Genomic DNA, 18,515 nt, shown 5'->3' with positions numbered 1-18,515 from the left:
CTGCCCGTCCGTGCGGACAATACTACGCTACATGGGCAAACGGCCTGACTCAGCAGAAGGCAGTTTTCACTACGTTCCTTTTTAACTGGACACTTTATTCAAGCCAGGTTTGCTCTGGGGGTAAGACAAGGTACCTGCACCAAGGTACCTGAAAGTTACCACATCAGTCCTGAAAAGGGAGTCGCAGGCCACATCTTGTGGCACCTGGAGGGGGGTGGCAGCCTGGCCACAGTCCTGCTCCCTGGTCTGGACGCGGGGGCCCCTCCAGACAACCCCCTCCAGCTCACAAGGCCACCCAGTAAAGGTGCCAGGAAGAAGGGCTGCATTTTCAAATGAAATTTTTTAAAAATTGGCTGCCCTGCAAAGGAGTCTAGGATGCCCTGAGGCTCTGCAAACAGGGGCGGATCCTGTCAGCTCCCTGTCTGACCCTCAAACCAGCCAAGCCAGGCGCAGAAGTGGCCACCCGTAGGAAGGGACCTGACACCTGCAGTCCGGCCACTGGCTCATCTAGCTCAGTACGGCCTGCACTGGCTGGCAGCAGCAGCTTTCCGTGGCCTAAAAAGGACGTTTCTAGTCCCTCGCAGCTCTGCAGAAAGGGCTGGTCTAAGCAGCAGCAGAGGAAGAGGCTTCCTACTCAACTAGATTGAGGCTCAGTGCTGTCTGCACTGACTGGCAGCCCCGGCTCTCTGCGGTTTCAGCCCTCCTTAATCTGAGCAAGCCATTTATACCAGGATGCATTATTCTTGCCCCTCCCACTCACACCAAGCACACCCTCTCAGGGTCCAGCCCACCCATTCGCCCTCCGCCCTGCTCTCAATCCCCGCCAGGGGCCAGTCCACGTTTGACCTCTTTCTCCCCTACTCACCTCTCAATGATGTCTGCCAGGGTGCAGGCAAACATGAGGAGGCCTTCGGGCATCTGCAGCGCCACTGAGAGAAAGAAGGAAGGGACACATGTCACAGAAAGCTCATTTCCTCCTCCCTCCTCCTCCATTTTCCTTTTGTGCTGCGTCTCCTCATATTGCAACCCCAAAGGGACAGCGGCTGTCTTTTGCATGTGCGATTTCAAAGCAGTTCCGTGGGCCTTTTTCTGGCAGAACAGCAGGATAAAAATATTCTCAAAGCTGGGAGCCTTGGACCTCCACATTTCCAAATTCTCACCTCACACCCCTGCGCAGAAGACTGGAAGGGGGCAGTGCCCCTTCTCCCCCAGACCCATCACGGCACACCAGGGTGAGGTGGAACAACCTCTGGGCATGCCTTGAGCCCAACCCAGGAACACTCCCTTTGCAGGGTCCTTGCACGAAACATTATGGGATGGCTGCATCTGGAATGCCGGTGGCTGAAACTGGCCCAGCTGCTGCTAAGGTGGGGAGAGGACCCAGGAAGTCAAGGGGCTACTCCAGCTGGACAAGACCTTTCAACCCAAGGCAGCGTGGCTGAGTGGTTAGAGTACTGGTCTAGAACCCAGAAAAGACCAGGGTTCAAATACCCTCTTGGCCATGAAGCTCACTGCCTCTCAACTGGGTTGCTGTGAGGATGAAACGGGCAGAAGTACGCAGGCCAGCTTGAGCTCCAGGGGAGAAAACGTTGGGATACAAATGCAATAGAATTAATAAACTTCATCTGGATTTTCCATTCATTCACAGGCAGCTGGATCAGGCCCAAGAGGGGCCCATCTCGTCCGGGATCCTCTTCTCACAGTGGTCAAGCAGATGGCCCCAAGGGAAGCCCACAAAGAAGACCTGAGCGGAACCTCTGTTATTCAGAGGTAGACTGTCCCTGGGCATGGAGGTTCTGCCACCACAACAGACCTCTCCTCCTCCATGAATCTGCCCAATCCTCTTTCAGGTTGGTGGCCCTTGCTGCCTCCTGCGGGGGCGAGTTCCACAGATTAACCGTGCGCTGCGGGAAGAAGCCCTTCCTTTTGTGTGCCCTTAACCTCCCATCCCCGCTCCCCATCTCTCCCAACGTGGGGGGCGCCTGGCTAGCTGCCCTCCAGAGGCCCCTCCCCACTCCGCCCCCCCCAGCCGCGCAAGCAGAGGCCTGGCTCCGCCTGGCAGAGCTCCCAGGCCCGTCGGCAGCTGGCGCTGCCTTGTCCGATCCCATTATCACCCTGACGCGGAGGCTGATCATCGGGCCGACGTGACTCTTGCTCGGGCAACGGCTGCGTGCAGCCGGCTCGTCTTGGCATGGATGGCACCAGTCAGCAGCCGCTGTGCCAGCCCCCCCCCCCCGGGCAGCCACCACACACACAAGCCAAGGTCTGCCACCCTGCCCCCCCCCAGAAACAGGGCTTCCCCACGAGGATGCAGGCTGCACGGCTGTGGGAATGTCAGAGCATCAAGAGCCTGGCTGCAGGATCAGGCCGGGGGGTCCCATCCAGCCCGACCTTCCCCCTTCACAGATTGAATCCGGCTCTCAGCTCTCCTCTCTGTCTCCTTGTGTGCCCCCCCCCCCCAGAGCTCCTCCGCCAAGAGGGGTTCAACAGCTAACCCTGGGAACCGTAGTTCTGTGCAAGGTCTTTGAACAACTCGGCACCCTGAGCAAACTACAGCTCCCAGGACTCCCTGGGGGAAGCCGTGGCTGCCTTAAAAGCAACATCAGAATTTTCTGGTGTCCATGTGGTCTGAGGGACGGAGTGGAAAGCCCCGGTTTCCTCCAAAGAATCCTGGGAGCTGTAGTTTGTCAAGGGTGCTGAGAGTTGTTAGGAGACGCCCCCAGAGAGCTGCAATTCCTGAGTTACCCTCTGAAGGGGGATGTGGGAATTGTAGCTCTGATAGGACAGAGGGGTCTTCCAACACCTCTCAGCACCCTGAACAAAACTACAGCTCCCAGAAGCCTCTGGGGGGAGCCACAAGTGTTTAAAGCAACATCGTGATGCTGTAACTGCCTGAGTTGGCTCCGCCCATCATTGACTCTGGCTCCGCCCACCCCAGGCTCCCTGCCTCCTTCTTCACCAGCCGCCATGGACTCAGAGGGTGGGGGTCTCCCGGGCCCAAACCTTTCCAACGGCCAAACCTTTCCAACGACCCAGAGTTTGTAGGGCAGCAGTTGAAGAAGGAGCAAAAAGGGTTTTCTTGTGTGTGTGTGTTTCTTGTGGCTGATTAGCTGTTTTCCCTGTGTAAAGGTCAGAGGGGGCAGGGTTTCTGTTGAGGCAGGGGATTAGCTGTGGGAGGAGCTTATCAGAGTTTGTAGGGCAGCAGTTGAAGAAGGAGCAAAAAGGGTTTTTCTTGTGTGTGTGTGTTTCTTGTGGCTGATTAGCTGTTTTCCCTGTGTAAAGGTCAGAGGGGGCAGGGTTTCTGTTGAGGCAGGGGATTAGCTGTGGGAGGAGCTTATCAGAGTTTGTAGGGCAGCAGTTGAAGAAGGAGCAAAAAGGGTTTTTCTTGTGTGTGTGTGTTTCTTGTGGCTGATTAGCTGTTTTCCCTGTGTAAAGGTCAGAGGGGGCAGGGTTTCTGTTGAGGCAGGGGATTAGCTGTGGGAGGAGCTTATCAGAGTTTGTAGGGCAGCGGCGCGCGCCTAGCGGCGCACGCAGTTATATCCATCTTTTAGATTTAGGGGAGCTAGTCTCAAACGTTTGTTGGGGGAGACCTAGGTTTTTTTTATTTTGTGGGCGAAGTTATTTGTCCTGTCTTCAAGCTTTTTATGATGGAGGACCTCTGTAGCCACCCCCAACAACACGATCTCAAGATGGAAGGGGAGGGAACAGCTGCAGTCGCCTGCGATTCCTGCGCAATGTTTGCCATCTTGCCAAAGGTTGCAGGCAGCTTCACCTGCAGCAATTGCATGTTGATTGCCCTTTTAAAAGACAAAGTCCAGCAACTGGAGGAACGTGTAGCTACGCTCCAAAGAATTAGAGAGCTGGAGCTCTTCTTGGAAGCAACAGAGCACACCGTCCCCACCAAGGAGGAGACAGGGGACTCCCCTGAGAAGGAGGCTAGTTCATCAACACAGGAGCCAGATATATGGAGAAACGTGACTCAAAGAAGTAGGAGGCCCAGGGTTCACTCTGATTGTTTAGAAATACACAATCGCTTTGAGGTCCTCTCCCCTAGCATGGAAGACGAAGAGCAGACTCCATTTGAGGATCTCTCCCTCATTACAGTCGATCAGGTATATGAAGACGAGCAGCAAAGTCAGTCCTCAGGGAATGTGCAGGCGACCTTGGAACGGACAGCTCACGGAAGAACCCTGACCAAACCCAAGAGGAGGCGTGTAGTGGTGATAGGGGATTCCCTACTGAGGGGAACAGAAGCAGTGATCTGTGGGCCTGACAAGATGTCTCGGGAAGTGTGCTGTCTCCCTGGGGCTAAGATCCAAGATGTAACTGAACGACTGCAAGGAATCATAAAACCCACTGACAAATACCCCTTCCTCTTGGTTCATGTGGGAACCAATGACACTGCAAGCAATAGCCTCCAGAAGATCAAAAGAGACTACGAGGCTCTCGGCAGGAAATTGAAGCAACTAAATGCACAAATTGTCATCTCGTCTGTCCTCCCAGTTGAACGACGTGGCCCAGGGAGAGAGGGGAAAATAGTGGAAGTGAACAGCTGGCTTCGCAAATGGTGTAAACAGGAACGGTTTGGATTCTTAGATCACGGACTGCAGTTTCTTGAAGATGGACTTCTGGCAAGTGATGGGCTGCACCTCACAACGGTTGGGAGGAATGTTTTTGCCAAAAATCTCAGAAACCTCATCAGGAGGGCTTTAAACTGACTAATGTGGGGGAGGGAGACAGTGCTCCTGAAGGTAGGAGTCTATCAATTAATGAAGATGATCATCCAAATGTCATAGACCAAATGGAGCAAACAGCACGCGGACCTAGTGGTGGGAGGAAAAAATCCTTAAATAAGAGACACGGGGGAATGATTAATGGACTTCAATGTCTGTACACTAATGCGCAAAGCATGGGAAATAAACAAGATGAGCTTGAGCTCTTGGTACAGCAAACTAAATATGACATAATAGGCATCACTGAAACCTGGTGGGATAAGTCCCACGATTGGAATGTAATAATGGGGGGATACAATCTATTTCAGAGAAACAGACCAGACAAGAAAGGAGGAGGAGTGGCGTTATATGTCAGGGATGTGTATACCTGTGAAGAGATCCAAGATTTAGAACCTCAAAGCCAATGTGAGAGCATTTGGGTCAAAATTAAGGGAGAGAAGAATAACAGAGACCTCATTGTGGGAGTTTACTATAGATCCCCAAGCCAAACGGAGGACATAGATGATGCCTTCCTGGAACAGATGGCCAAGCATGCAAAAGGAAGGGAGATAGTAGTAATGGGGGACTTCAATTACCCGGATATTTGTTGGACGTCAAACTCAGCCAAGAGCATAAGGTCAAACAGATTCCTCACTGGCCTTGCAGACAACTTCATTGTCCAGAAAGTGGGAGAAGCAACAAGAGGAACAGCCATTTTAGATCTGGTCCTAACCAATGTTGATGACCTGGTTAGTGGGGTAGAAGTGGAAGGATCATTAGGCGCGAGTGATCATGCTCTTCTGAAGTTTACTATACAGCGGAAAGGAGCAGCCAAGCATACTAGGACTCAATTTCTTGACTTTAAGAAAGCCGACTTCATAAAACTTAGGGAAGTGCTGGGTGAGATCCCATGGACAGCAATACTAAAAGGAAAGGGAGTTCATGATGGCTGGGAGTTTGTTAAGAGGGAGATAGTAAAAGCACAACGTCAGGCAATACCAATGAGACGGAAACATGGAAGGTGCCTAAAGAAGCCAGGGTGGCTATCTAAAGAACTTTTAACTGAATTAAGATTAAAAAAGGATGTGTACAAAAAATGGAAAAGGGGGGAAACCACCAAAGAGGAATTCAAACAAATAGCCAGCACGTGTAGACACAAAGTCAGAAAAGCTAAAGCACAGAATGAACTCAGGCTTGCTAGAGAGGTTAAAAGCAACAAAAAAGGCTTTTATGGGTATGTTCGTAGCAAAAGGAAGAACAAAGAAACAGTGGGGTCACTCAGAGGAGAAGATGGTGAAATGCAAACAGGGGACACAGAAAGGGCTGAACTCCTCAATGCCTTCTTTGCCTCAGTCTTCTCCGATAAAGAAAACAATGCCCGACCTGAAGAATTTGGAGCAAATGATTCAGCAAAGGAAACACAGCCCAGAATAACTAAGGAGACAGTACAAGAATATTTGGCTAGTTTAGATGTATTCAAGTCTCCAGGGCCAGATGAACTGCATCCAAGAGTATTAAAAGAACTGGCAGATGTGATCTCAGAACCACTGGCAGTCATCTTCGAGAAATCCTGGAGAACAGGCGAAGTCCCGGCAGACTGGAGGAGGGCAAATGTTGTCCCTATTTTCAAAAAGGGGAAAAGAGAGGACCCAAATAATTATCGCCCAGTCAGTCTGACATCAATACCAGGGAAGATTCTGGAGCAGATCATTAAGCAAACAGTCTGTGAGCACCTAGAAAGGAATGCTGTGATCACCAATAGTCAGCATGGATTTCTGAAAAATAAGTCATGTCAGACTAACCTGATCTCATTTTTTGACAGAATTACAAGCCTGGTAGATGAAGGGAACTCAGTGGATATAGCCTACCTTGATTTCAGTAAGGCATTTGACAAGGTGCCCCATGATATTCTTGTAAAGAAGCTGGTAAAATGCGGTCTTGACTCTGCTACCACTCAGTGGATTTGTAACTGGCTGACTGACCGAACCCAAAGGGTGCTCATCAATGGTTCCTCTTCATCCTGGAGAAGAGTGACTAGTGGGGTGCCACAGGGTTCTGTCTTGGGCCCGGTCTTATTTAACATCTTTATCAACGACTTGGATGATGGACTCAAGGGCATCCTGATCAAATTTGCAGATGACACCAAACTGGGAGGGGTGGCTAACACCCCAGAGGACAGGATCACACTTCAAAACGACCTTGACAGATTAGAGAACTGGGCAAAAACAAACAAAATGAATTTTAACAGGGAGAAATGTAAAGTATTGCACTTGGGCAAAAAAAATGAGAGGCACAAATACAAGATGGGTGACACCTGGCTTGAGAGCAGTACATGTGAAAAGGATCTAGGAGTCTTGGTTGACCACAAACTTGACATGAGCCAACAGTGTGACGCGGCAGCTAAAAAAGCCAATGCAATTCTGGGCTGCATCAATAGGAGTGTAGCATCTAGATCAAGGGAAGTAATAGTGCCACTGTATTCTGCTCTGGTCAGACCACACCTGGAGTACTGTGTCCAGTTCTGGGCACCACAATTCAAGAAGGACACTGACAAACTGGAACGTGTCCAGAGGAGGGCAACCAAAATGGTCAAAGGCCTGGAAACGATGCCTTATGAGGAACGGCTAAGGGAGCTGGGCATGTTTAGCCTGGAGAAGAGGAGGTTAAGGGGTGATATGATAGCCATGTTCAAATATATAAAAGGATGTCACATAGAGGAGGGAGAAAGGTTGTTTTCTGCTGCTCCAGAGAAGCGGACACGGAGCAATGGATCCAAACTACAAGAAAGAAGATTCCACCTAAACATTAGGAAGAACTTCCTGACAGTAAGAGCTGTTCGACAGTGGAATTTGCTGCCAAGGAGTGTGGTGGAGTCTCCTACTTTGGAGGTCTTTAAGCAGAGGCTTGACAACCATATGTCAGGAGTGCTCTGATGGTGTTTCCTGCTTGGCAGGGGGTTGGACTTGATGGCCCTTGTGGTCTCTTCCAACTCTATGATTCTATGATTCTATGAAATCAGACGGGAGCCCTGAGCTCAGCCAAGGAAGGAAAGCAGGAGACGACTGCAGGGGGTTGTTCTAGATGACCCTTGGGGGTCCCCTTCCAACTCCATAGTCTTGCCATCTCCCCCCCCCCCAGCCAAGACACTCACCCCGCTTCGCCCCGGTCTGCCGGATCCGCCACACCGTCTTGTGGACCTCAAAGTTGTAGTTGCTGGGGAGGGAGGCCACGGCTGCCTGGAGCTCAGGGTCTGAGAGGATCTCCTGGGGGATCTGGTGAGCCACCCGGCGGGGGCCTCGGCGGGCTGCAGGAGGAGGAGGGGAGAATCAGCAGCTGAGTCAGGATCGAGGAACCACCACAGCTTCTCTGCTTCCTCCCCTCAGGCTGGGTGGAAGTGAGGGAAAGGCACTCTGCGCATGGTTAGAGGTCTCCTGCCCGCTTCATGCGTTCCAGGGTTGAGAGAATGCGCCCAGGTGGGCGGCCAGAGGGCCAGAGCAGCTCTTCTTGATAGGTCAAGGGGACATCAGGCAGGGCAGAGAGGCAGCAATCTCCTCAACCCCAGCCATTATTCGTGGATTTTTATTTACCGTATTTTTCGCCCTATAGGACGCACTGTCCCATAAGGCGCACCTAGTTTTTTTGGGGGAAAATAAAGGGGGAAAATGATTTTTCCGCCCCCAGGCGCAGGGCTGGGGCAGGGGAGGCCCGAGCTTCCCCTGACCCCAGCCCCCAAACAGGCAGCTCTCTGCAAGCCATGGGAGCCCAGCGCTGGCTCCCGCTGCTTGCGGAGAGGTCCGCGAAGCCTGGAGAGCTAGAGGGGTCGGTGCGCACCGACCCCTCTCACTCTCCAGGCTTCAGCAAAAGCCTGCATTCGCCCCATAGGACGCACACACATTTCCCCTTCATTTTTGGAGGGGAAAAAGTGCGTCCTATAGGGCGAAAAATACAGTACTTCATCTAAGAAATATTGTATTCTGCTTGACTGTAATAAATCCTTTATGCAGTTGTTGCTTCTATGCTGGTATTCAGAGGCTGACTGGCCCTGAAGCAGCGCTAGAAAGCCAAATATATACAGTGGCACCTTGGTATACGAACTTAATGCGTTCCGGAAGTCCGTTCTTAAACCAAAACTGTTCTTAAACCGAGGCGCGCTTTCCCTAATGAGGCCTCCCGTCGTCGGTGCCCTTCCACCGTTCAGCTTCTGTTCTTAGACTGAGGTAAAGTTCGCAAACCAGGACACTATTTCCGGTTTTGCAGAGTTCATATACCAAATAGTTCGTAAACAGGGCTGTTCTTAAACCAAGGTGCCACTGTAATCTAGTCGCCAAAGGGAACCTTAAACCTAGGCTGCAGTCGACACAATTGAATTTCTAGGCGCCATTTTTTCCTTTTCTTTTTTGCGATGGAGTTTCTATGATTATCGTTATCATCATTATTATTTTCATTTCTATACGGTTTAAAGAAAAAATCTCAGAGGGGTTTACGACACATTAAAACACGAAACAAAATGAATCCAAGCTTCAAGGAAAATCTTCCAGATCCTTCTCTAAGTGGCACCTTGCCTTCCCCAAGTCGCCAACCGAAAAATCCAGAGATCTCCACATGGTCACAACTGGAAATGCGACAGCCTCAAAATGCGCCTGGCCCTGGGCTAATTTCTAGCACTGCCCTGAACCTGTAGGTTCCTTTAACCCACCAGGCCATTATATTCCATCACAAAAGAGAACTGTAAAGTTGTAAGGGACACCTGAGAGTCATCTAGTCCCACCCCCTGCAACGCAGGCATCACAGCGAAAGAATCCTTGACAGGTGCCAATCCAACCTCTGTTGAAGAAGAAGAAGAGTTTGGATTTGATATCCCGCCTTTCACTCCCTTTAAGGAGTCTCAAAGCGGCTAACATTCTCCTTTCCCTTCCTCCCCCACAACAAACACTCTGTGAGGTGAGTGGGGCTGAGAGACTTCAGAGAAGTGTGACTGGCCCAAGGTCACCCAGCAGCCGCATGTGGAGGAGCAGGGAAGCAAACCCGGTTCCCCAGATTACGAGACTACCGCTCTTAACCACTACACCACACTGTCCACGAAAAACCACACCACGCGAAAAACCTCCAAGGAAGGAGAACCCGCCACTTTCCACCTTCCAAGGTAAAGGTTAAGGGACCCCTGACCATTAGGTCCAGTCGCGGATGACTCTGGGGTTGCGGCGCTCATCTCGCTTTACTGGCCGAGGGAGCCTGCGTACGAGGGAGCCGGTCATGTGGCCAGCAGGACTAAGTCGCTTCTGGCGAACCAGAGCAGCGCACGGAAACGCCGTTTACCTTCCCGCTGGAGTGGTACCTATTTATCTACTTGCACTTTTACGTGCTTTCGAACTGCTAGGTTGGCAGGAGCAAGGACCGAGCAACGGGAGCTCACCCCGGCGCGGGGATTCGAACCGCCGACCTTCTGATCGGCAAGTCCTAGGCTCTGTAGTTTAACCCACAGCGCCACCCGCGTCCCCTCCACCTTTCAAGGGAAGGGGCAAATTTAGTCAATGAGATCCAGGAGGGAGAAACTCTGGCAAGTTTAGGGGGAAATGAAAGATTAAGAGAAAGCACGGGTGGGGGGCATCCTCACCTTCCCTCTCAAGATGGGGGCTCCCCTAGGACAGGGAGCAGAGATCTTCCCTCCTGAACACACACACACACACACACACACACCATGCTAGTATTTTGGGCAGATGAGGCAAGTGTGCCAGTTGGGGACGTAGGGTGAAATCTGAGTCACCTTTTAGCAGGGTGCTTGGCACCCTCCCACGGTGGCAGGGTGTGTGTAGATGGAGCTGCCCAGAAAGGGCTGGTGGGCATCGATTGCTTCAGCTGAATGCCAACGTCAGAAAGGGCGATCTGCTATTCTTCTATTCTCCCCCCCCCAAAAAAAGACGCCCCCTCCTTTTAACACAAACGCCATCCTGTGAATCAGCAAAGTGACAAGAGTTCTCAGAGAACACAACTTGGCAAAGAGTTATTTGGGATGGGAGGGGTGGAGAGGTGACAGAAAGTAGTTTGAGGGGGGCTATTTATGCTCCTGCGTGAATGTGCCCCCCTGCTCCCCCCAAAACACACCCCAATAGGCGGTGGCTACTGTAGGAAGGAGCAGAGAGAAAATGAATCACAGGAGGTCTTGCCTACTCACCAGGGAGAGGCAAGAGAACCAGAAGAGGAGCACACATTGCGGGGGCCGAGGCGGAAGGGCGTGGCTCTCTGGAAGAGCAGCTGCTTGGCATGCAGAAGGTTCAGTCCCCAATAGCATCTCAAGGCTCTTGGAGAGTCACTGCCAATCATCACATGATGCTGAACTCGAGGAGCCAATGGCCTGACTCGGGGGAAGGCAGCTTCTGACCTTCCTTTTTTCAGTCAGAACAATGAGGACTGGAACCTTGCTTTATTTTTAGGGGACTAGCCGCAGCTCACTGCGGAAGTGTGTGCTTTGCATGCAGAAGGTCCCAGGCTCAGTCCCCAAGAACAGGATGTAAAAAGAGCCCTGGTGGATCAGGCCCAAGGGGGCCCACCTAGTCCAGCCTCCTGTTCCTCTCAGCTGTGAGAGTCCAGCCCTCTAAAGCAGGCATAGGCAAACTCAGCCCTCCAGCTGCTTTGGGACTACAGTTTCCATCATTCCTGAAGACTGGTCCTATTAGCTAGGGATGATGGGAGTTGTAGTTCCAAAACAGCTGGAGGGCCAAGTTTGGCCATGCCTGCTCTAAAGTGTTCCTTCCAACTTTACAATTTAAATTAGACGAAATCTGCAGCGAGGCTGAGACAGATCTCAGCACCTTGCTGGATCAGGTCTGAGGCCTATCAATGTCAGCCTCCACCTCCTCCCCACATCTCACTGGGGGGTGCCCACGGCCCTGGCGCCCTCGCTCTTCCTTCCGCTCAACAGCTGATATTCAGGGGTAGACTACCTCGGGCCAAGGGGGCTCTACAGGTGGCTTTTCTCCCCCCACACGGCAGTGCCCGACTCCCTCCTGCAAGGACCACGCAGGGGAAAAGGCCCCACATATTGACACCTCCAGATTTTTTTTGGGGGGGGCGCAGATAGAACATAACAACAACAGTAAATAAGAACAATAAATAAAGGCAGAGCCCCCCCTCCACGCCTCCTGCGCGTGCCCGCTGCGCCCGCTATGGAGCGACTCCGAATTCACCTGGCGCCGGATGCGGAGTGGGACCTTTCTCCTCCCTCGCTCTTCCTGGATCCGCCATGGCTGCAAAACCCACGTGGAGCCCAGAAAGGCAGCGCCAGTTGAGCGCCGGTTGCGCGAGCCAGGCAGGAGCGAGCCGTCCCCGAGCGCATCGATGGGCAGCGAAGAAAGGCAGCGCCCAGCCCGAAGCCCAGTTTGTGGGGCCACAGGGAGCCCTTTCGTGTGGGTCCCGGGGCTCAGCCGGCCCCAGCACCTGTTTCCCGAGGCTCCTCCTCATTATTATTATTATTATTATTATTATTATTATTATTATTATTATTATTATTATTATTATTAGCATTTATGGCATCGTAGATCAGAAGGCAGCGAGAAAAGGCGACGAGGGTGCCCTTGAGCGCGTGCAGAGTGCACAGAAACTGCAGGCGCAGAGTCTTCACGCTTCGCGGGTGAGCGGGGCTTCAAAATCAGAGGGCGAAATTTCGAAATAGGCCGTCCTAAGCTCCGGAACCTTTTTCAGGAGATCGAGGGTGTTTTGCCACAAAAATGCCATTCGCTGGCCTCAGTTGCAAAGCGTCAAGGGAGACGACCCCGCCACACTTCTGCCCGCCCCTGTCAAGGCTGTGTGTGCCCCTGATGTGGAAGGCACTCTGTACATGCCCCAAAGCACTGCTTCCACTTTTCAGGGCCAGTACTGCATGCATCAGTATAGAATGCCACAGGGCTGGCCCGAAACCAAATGCCTCCCTGCTCCATTTAACTGCATTTGTAGCCCATTTCACGACTTTGATGCACGATTCGAAATGCATGATTTATTTCCCTGTCCCGTAAGATGATAAATTTGCACGCACAGACCTGCAAATCTGTATTTATCCATGCCATATACGAACTGTGTGCATTTCATCTGGGGGTAAACAGGTAGCTGGACAGATCAGTGCAGTGTTTTGGGGGTGCTGGACCTTGGGGGGCCCTCTGAAAAATGGCCACCCAGAGAGCAGCCCAGTGGCAAAGTGGGCCCCCATCAGCCCCTGGACCAGCGCAGGCATGCCGGCGCCCCCCAAGGCTGGCACGGCTCCCTCTCGCTTCCATCCTTTCCTCCGTGGAGTCAGAGCGCAGCCTCCAGTAGCTTCCTGTAGCCTCCATGAATCTGTCTGTCCCTCTTTTAAAGGTGGTTGGAACCACTTCCTGTGGAAGTGAGTTCCATAGATTCACTGTGCACTACATGAAGAAGTCCTTTCTTTTATCTGCCCTGGACATGGAAGTCGATTTATTTCACCTGAGAAAACCCATCCAACTCCACCACCCCTTCATCAGTCCTCTGAGCCCAGGACAAACTTAAGAACAGAAGACATCAGAAGAGCCTGGGGCAGGATCAGGCCCAAGGGGGCCCAGCATCCTGTTCTTAGATGCCCCAAAGAGAAGCCCTCAAGCCGGAAACGAGCACAACATCAACTCTCCAGTTGTTCCTCATTGTCCGCTATTCAGAGGTAGACTGTCCCTGGGCATGGAGGTTCTGCTATCGCAATAGACTTCCATATAAAAAGAGCCTGTTGGGTCAGGCTCAAGGGGGCTCATTAGTCCAGCCTCCTGTTCCCACTGTGGCCACCCAGATGCCCCGAAAGGAAGCCCGCAAGTGGGTCCTGAGTGCAACAGCAACTCTCCCCTCCTGCAATTTCCAACAGCTGGCTTTCAGAGACTTGGTGCCTCTGAAACAGCCCTCCTTCCTCACCCCACAAAGAGCCTTGTCTGTCCTGAAAAACTGAAGGTTTCACGGGTGCCCTTGAGGATCTTGGTTGGAGATGCATCCTGCCTTGCTACTTGACAGACCAGGCTCCCCACACGCTGGACCTCCAGGATCTCCCCTCTCTCTGATGCTCACAAAGAACCACACAGGTGAGCAGCAAAACTGCCAGGTGTCGTATGATGGGTGCAAAGAGCGGCGCTGGTTTCAGGCATGCTAGAGAGCTAGAGTTGCTGCTTCTCAGGCTATCCTGCCTCACAGGCTGGTTGTGGGAATTAAATGAAGACTAGGCACCTGGGAGAGACCTGGGTTCAAATCCCCCACTCACCGCATGTGACCTTGGGCCCATCATTGCCACTCAGCCTCGCTTGCCTCACAAGGCTGGTGTGGGGATTCCACGAGGAAGCAGAGAACTTTGTACGCCACCTTGAGCTCCTTGGGGAAAGAGAGGGGCTAGAAATGCAATAAGAAATGAGACTCCCTTTTTCTGCATAGGTCAGGCAGAGCTTGGAAGGTTCTGGGAACACCTTGGAGGAACGGACAGAAAGAGGAAATCTCCCCAACTGTGAAGGTGGGAAGGTCCCATTTTTGGGGGGCGGCATAACAACAACAACAATAATAATAAATAATAATAATAATACAGTCATATCTCGGGTTACAGACGCTTCAGGTTGCGTTTTTTCAGGTTACAGACCTGCCAAAACCCAGAAGTACCGGAATGGGTTACTTCCAGGTTTCGGTGGTTGCAAATGCGCAGAAGTGCTAAATTGCGCTTTGCGCATGCGCAAAAGCACCGGATCGCAACCCGTGCATGTGCAGATGTGCCGCTGCGGGTTGTGAATGTGCATCCTGCATGGATCACGTTCGCAACCTGAGCGTCCACAATAATAATAATAATAATAATAATAATAATAATAATAATAATAATAATTTATTATTAATACCCCGCCCATCTGGCTGGGTTTCCCCAGCCACTCTGGGCGGCTTCCAACAAAAGATTACAAATACATATTGCATGTTCCAAAAATGGCAGGTGGGGTGACAGTGAGAGGCTGCTGTGCTGGGCCTTCCAGCCCCAGAAACCCCAAAGGTGTGGGTCATAGCAGGGATGGGGGAAGAGATTGGGTATGAAACCCTTCCTTGGCTGCCTTTCTAGTCCCTGAGATTCCCTCTTGCTATCCGTTCCTCCAAGGGGTTCCCAGCCCCTTCCGAGCTTCGCCTGACCTTTGCAGAAAAAGGGAGGCGCATCATCTCTCTTGGCAAACCTCTGACCTGGCTCCTCTCTGCCTTTTTAAAACAAGAACGAAATTAATCCGGATCTCTTTGAAACCTTTCCTTTAAAAAGGGCCCGCAAGTTGATCAGAGATTATTTATTTCCTCAACCCCCTTGGGAAACCAGAGAGAGAGGAGGGGGGTGGCCGGTCCTGCCCCTTGGGGTTCCCTCCGGAGAGCCAGGATTGGCCCAGCGCCTGCTGCTGCCGTGCACCACAGCCAGGCGGGTCTCCCTGGGGCTTTTGCCATGGTGCCCGGCTGCCCTGCCTTGCCTGCTCCTGCCTGCGAAGGCACACCAGCCCTTGAAAGCACCGAAAATATCCTGGGAGCTGTACTTTGCCCATCACGCGACTACGATTCCTGGAACCTTTTAACAAGCTACAGTTCCCAGGATTCTTTGGGGGAAAGGATGTGCTCTGAAGGTGCTAGGTTCAAATTCCCCCCTCAGCCTTGAAGCTCACTGGGTTGGACTGGCCACTGCCTCTCAACATGACCTACCTTGCAGGGTCGTTGTCATGGGGATTAAAGGAATAGGGATGGGGAAACGTGTTGGCCACTTCGAGCTCCTTGGGGGGGGGGGAAGGGGGGCATTAAATGCAGTACAGTCATACCTCGGGTTGAATACACTTCAGGTGGAGCGCTTTCAGGTTGCGCTCTGCAGCGACCCGGAAGTAACGGAATGTGTTACTTGCGCATTCGCAGATGGTCAAAATGACATCATGCGTGGAAGCAGCGAATTGTGACACGCACAAACATGTAGTCACGGGTTACGTTCGCTTCAGGATGGGAACGGGGCTCTGGAACGGATCCCGTTCACATCCTGAGGTACCACTGTACAGTGGTACCTCGGGTTAAGAACTTAATTCATTCTAGAGGTCCATTCTTAACCTGAAACTGTTCTTAACCTAAAGCACCACTTTAGCTAATTGGGCCTCCTGCTCCCGCCGTGCCGCCGGAGCATGATTTCTGTTCTCATTCTGAAGCAAAGTTCTTAACCCAAGGTACTATTTCTGGGTTAGAGGAGTCTGTAACCTGAAGCGTATGTAACCTGAAGCATATGTAACCTGAGGTACCACTGTACATAAATAAATAGCCCAGCATCTGGTTCTCAAAGTGCCCAGCATGATGCCCCAGTAGGAAGGCCATAAAAGCAGGCCCAGGGGGCAGCTGCTTCCCAGAGACAGGGAACAGGGTGGGAGGTGGGGAAGAGGAAGACCCTGAACCAACGGATTCAGATGACTAGAAAGAATATTTTGACTAAACGCCAGGAAGAACTTTCTGAGGGTCAGAGCTGTTCGACTGCAGAAAGGTCTCCCTCGTAAGAAGGTGGACTCTCCTTCCTTGGAGGTTTCTAAGCAGAGCCTGGATGCTTTGGTTGGGATTCCTGCATTTTCAGGGGGTTGGACTAGATGACCCTCGGGGTCCCTTCTGACTCTAGGATTCTATACAGAGGACGTCTGCCGCTCCAGGAATCAGTCTACGGCCACTGCAGGCTCCTGCACATGCCGACCCTCAACCTCCGAGCTCCTCTTCCCTCCTTCCTCCTCCTCTGGGCCCAAGGACCAAGCCCCATTGCACATTCCTCCCCAGTTTCACAGAGCCTCCGATTCCACCGCCACGTTTGGATTCCTGTGACATTTTATTACACACTAATTAAATTAGACCCTCTTTCCCCCACACGCAGGCTGAGCGACAGATGCTCAGCCCCCTCCGCGCATGGCTTCTTACTCAGCGCCTGAGTAATCCTCTCGCCTCCCTCCCGCTGGTCAGATGCGGCCACAAGTGGGCTACCGCCCCACCCTGGAAAAGGGAGGGTCCCACCAAGTGTAGCGGGTCTCTCTCTCTCTCCCCACCTTGGAGAAAGGTCTCTCAATTCCAGGAGAGCAGGAATAATAATAATAATAATAATAATAATAATAATAATAATAATAATAATAATAATTATTTATACCCCGCCCTTCCTGGTTCAGAAAACCAGGCTCAGGGCGGCTAACAACAAATTTAAAACACGATGCAACAAAAAACAGCATAAAACATGGATAACAATAAATTCAGAATTCAAAAATCAATTTAGGGGGGAAATCCATCCAATAAACATTAGATGATCACCAGGGCTAGCTGGCTAAATTAGTCCTATTTGGGCCAGCGAGGAGACCAGGGGAGAATTAGCTGTGGGATCCCAGAGCGGGTAATCTTCATAAAAAGGGGAGGGGGAGGGAAGGAAGGGGAATAAAAGATCAGGCCCCCTCTGGTGCTTTTGCCTACGTTGCCAACTTTCCTGGGGAAGAGTGTCACTAGGCTCACAGCACGTAAAGGAGAGCCCTGCAGCAGCAGCTGGGTCAGGACAAAGGAGTGGAGGGTCACCTGGTCCAGCCTCCTGTCCTCACGGTGGCCAAATGCCCCAGAGAACCTAGGAATCGAGATAGACTGCCCCTGGAACTGGAGGTTCCATAAGAACATCAGAAGAGCCTGGCTGCTGGATCAAGCCAAAGAAGGTCCATCGTAGTCCAGCCTCCTGCTCTCACAGTGACCACCCGGATGCCCCAGTGGGAAACAAGCAGGACTTGAGCACCACAACAGCAACGCTCTCTTCACTTGGGATTCCCAGCGTTTAGTCTCTGGAGGTGGAAGGTAGTCATTTTGGCTAGTGGCCACTGAGAGCCGCCTCCTCCTTGCTTGGCATGGGGGTCCCTGAGGAGGCTTCCAGAGCCTCCCAGATACATAGCCAATGATCTCCTGAGCTTGACTCACCCCGAGAAGGCTTCAGCACAAAGTGTTGGTGCTGACCTTTAAAGCCCTAAACGGCCTCAGTCCTGTATACCTGAAGGAGCGTCTCCACCCCCATCGTTCTGCCCAGACACTGAGGTCCAGCGCCGAGGGCCTTCTAGCGGTTCCCTCCCTGTGAGAAGTGAGGTTACAGGGAACCAGGCAGAGGGCCTTCTCAGTGGTGGCACCTGCCCTGTGGAACTCCCTCCCATCAGATGTCAAGGAAATAAGTAGCTATCTTATTTTTAAAAGACATCTGAAGGCAGCCCTGTTTAGGGAATTTTTAATATTTAATGCTGTATTGTTTTTAACACTCGATTGGGAGCCGCCCAGAGTGGCTGGGGAAACTCAACCAGATAAAATAATAATAATAATAATAATAATAATAATAATAATAATAATAATAATAATAATAATAATTCCTACATTGCAGGGGGTTGGACTAGATGACCCCTGGGATATTCCCATGATTCTGTGAGAACAGCTTCCTTTCCTATGTGGGTCTCCAGGCCTGAGGCAGCCTGTTCCACAGGGCTGAACTTGCAGAGGGGGTTGGCAGCCAGTTCTCTGTGCCAGTCAATTCCTTGTTCTGGCTGAGAGGAGAGATCTTGCCCTGGAAAGCAGCCTGGTCTGCAGAGGCGCCCTGATTCAGGAGTGTCACCAGCATGGTCTACAATGTGTAAGGCCATTTAAGATGATGAGTATTGTTGCAATGGGTAAGCAGTTGGCCTCATTACCACCACCTTTCTGCCCTTAACATGATGCTATGTGTGCATTTCAAAGGATTCCCTGCTTTCCCACAAACCGCACTGAAGGTGACCTTCAGCCAGTCAATGGCTCTCAGCC

General features: G+C 51.8%; 1 protein-coding gene across 2 annotated transcripts in view; it reads right to left on the bottom strand.

Annotated features, from left to right (window-relative positions):
- DPH1 (diphthamide biosynthesis 1) overlaps window positions 1–11,994 on the bottom strand; it is a 41,126-nt gene extending 29,132 nt beyond the window's left edge. For both annotated transcript variants that reach the window (XM_081172392.1, XM_081172393.1), the window contains exons 1-3: window positions 11,897–11,994; window positions 7,864–8,016; window positions 866–929 (exon numbers count right to left, since the gene is read on the bottom strand). In XM_081172392.1, the coding sequence (XP_081028518.1) occupies window positions 866–929; window positions 7,864–8,016; window positions 11,897–11,954 (275 nt within the window). In that variant the 5' untranslated portion in view covers window positions 11,955–11,994. The remainder of the gene's footprint in view (window positions 1–865; window positions 930–7,863; window positions 8,017–11,896) is intronic.
- Window positions 11,995–18,515: the final 6,521 nt, after the last annotated feature.

The sequence above is a fragment of the Podarcis bocagei genome, assembly GCF_964188305.1.
Source record: "Podarcis bocagei genome assembly, chromosome: 15".
In the NCBI taxonomy this organism is placed as follows: Eukaryota; Metazoa; Chordata; class Lepidosauria; order Squamata; family Lacertidae; genus Podarcis; species Podarcis bocagei.
Note: the sequence above shows the minus strand (reverse complement) of the source record. Positions and strands in the feature narration are given on the sequence as shown.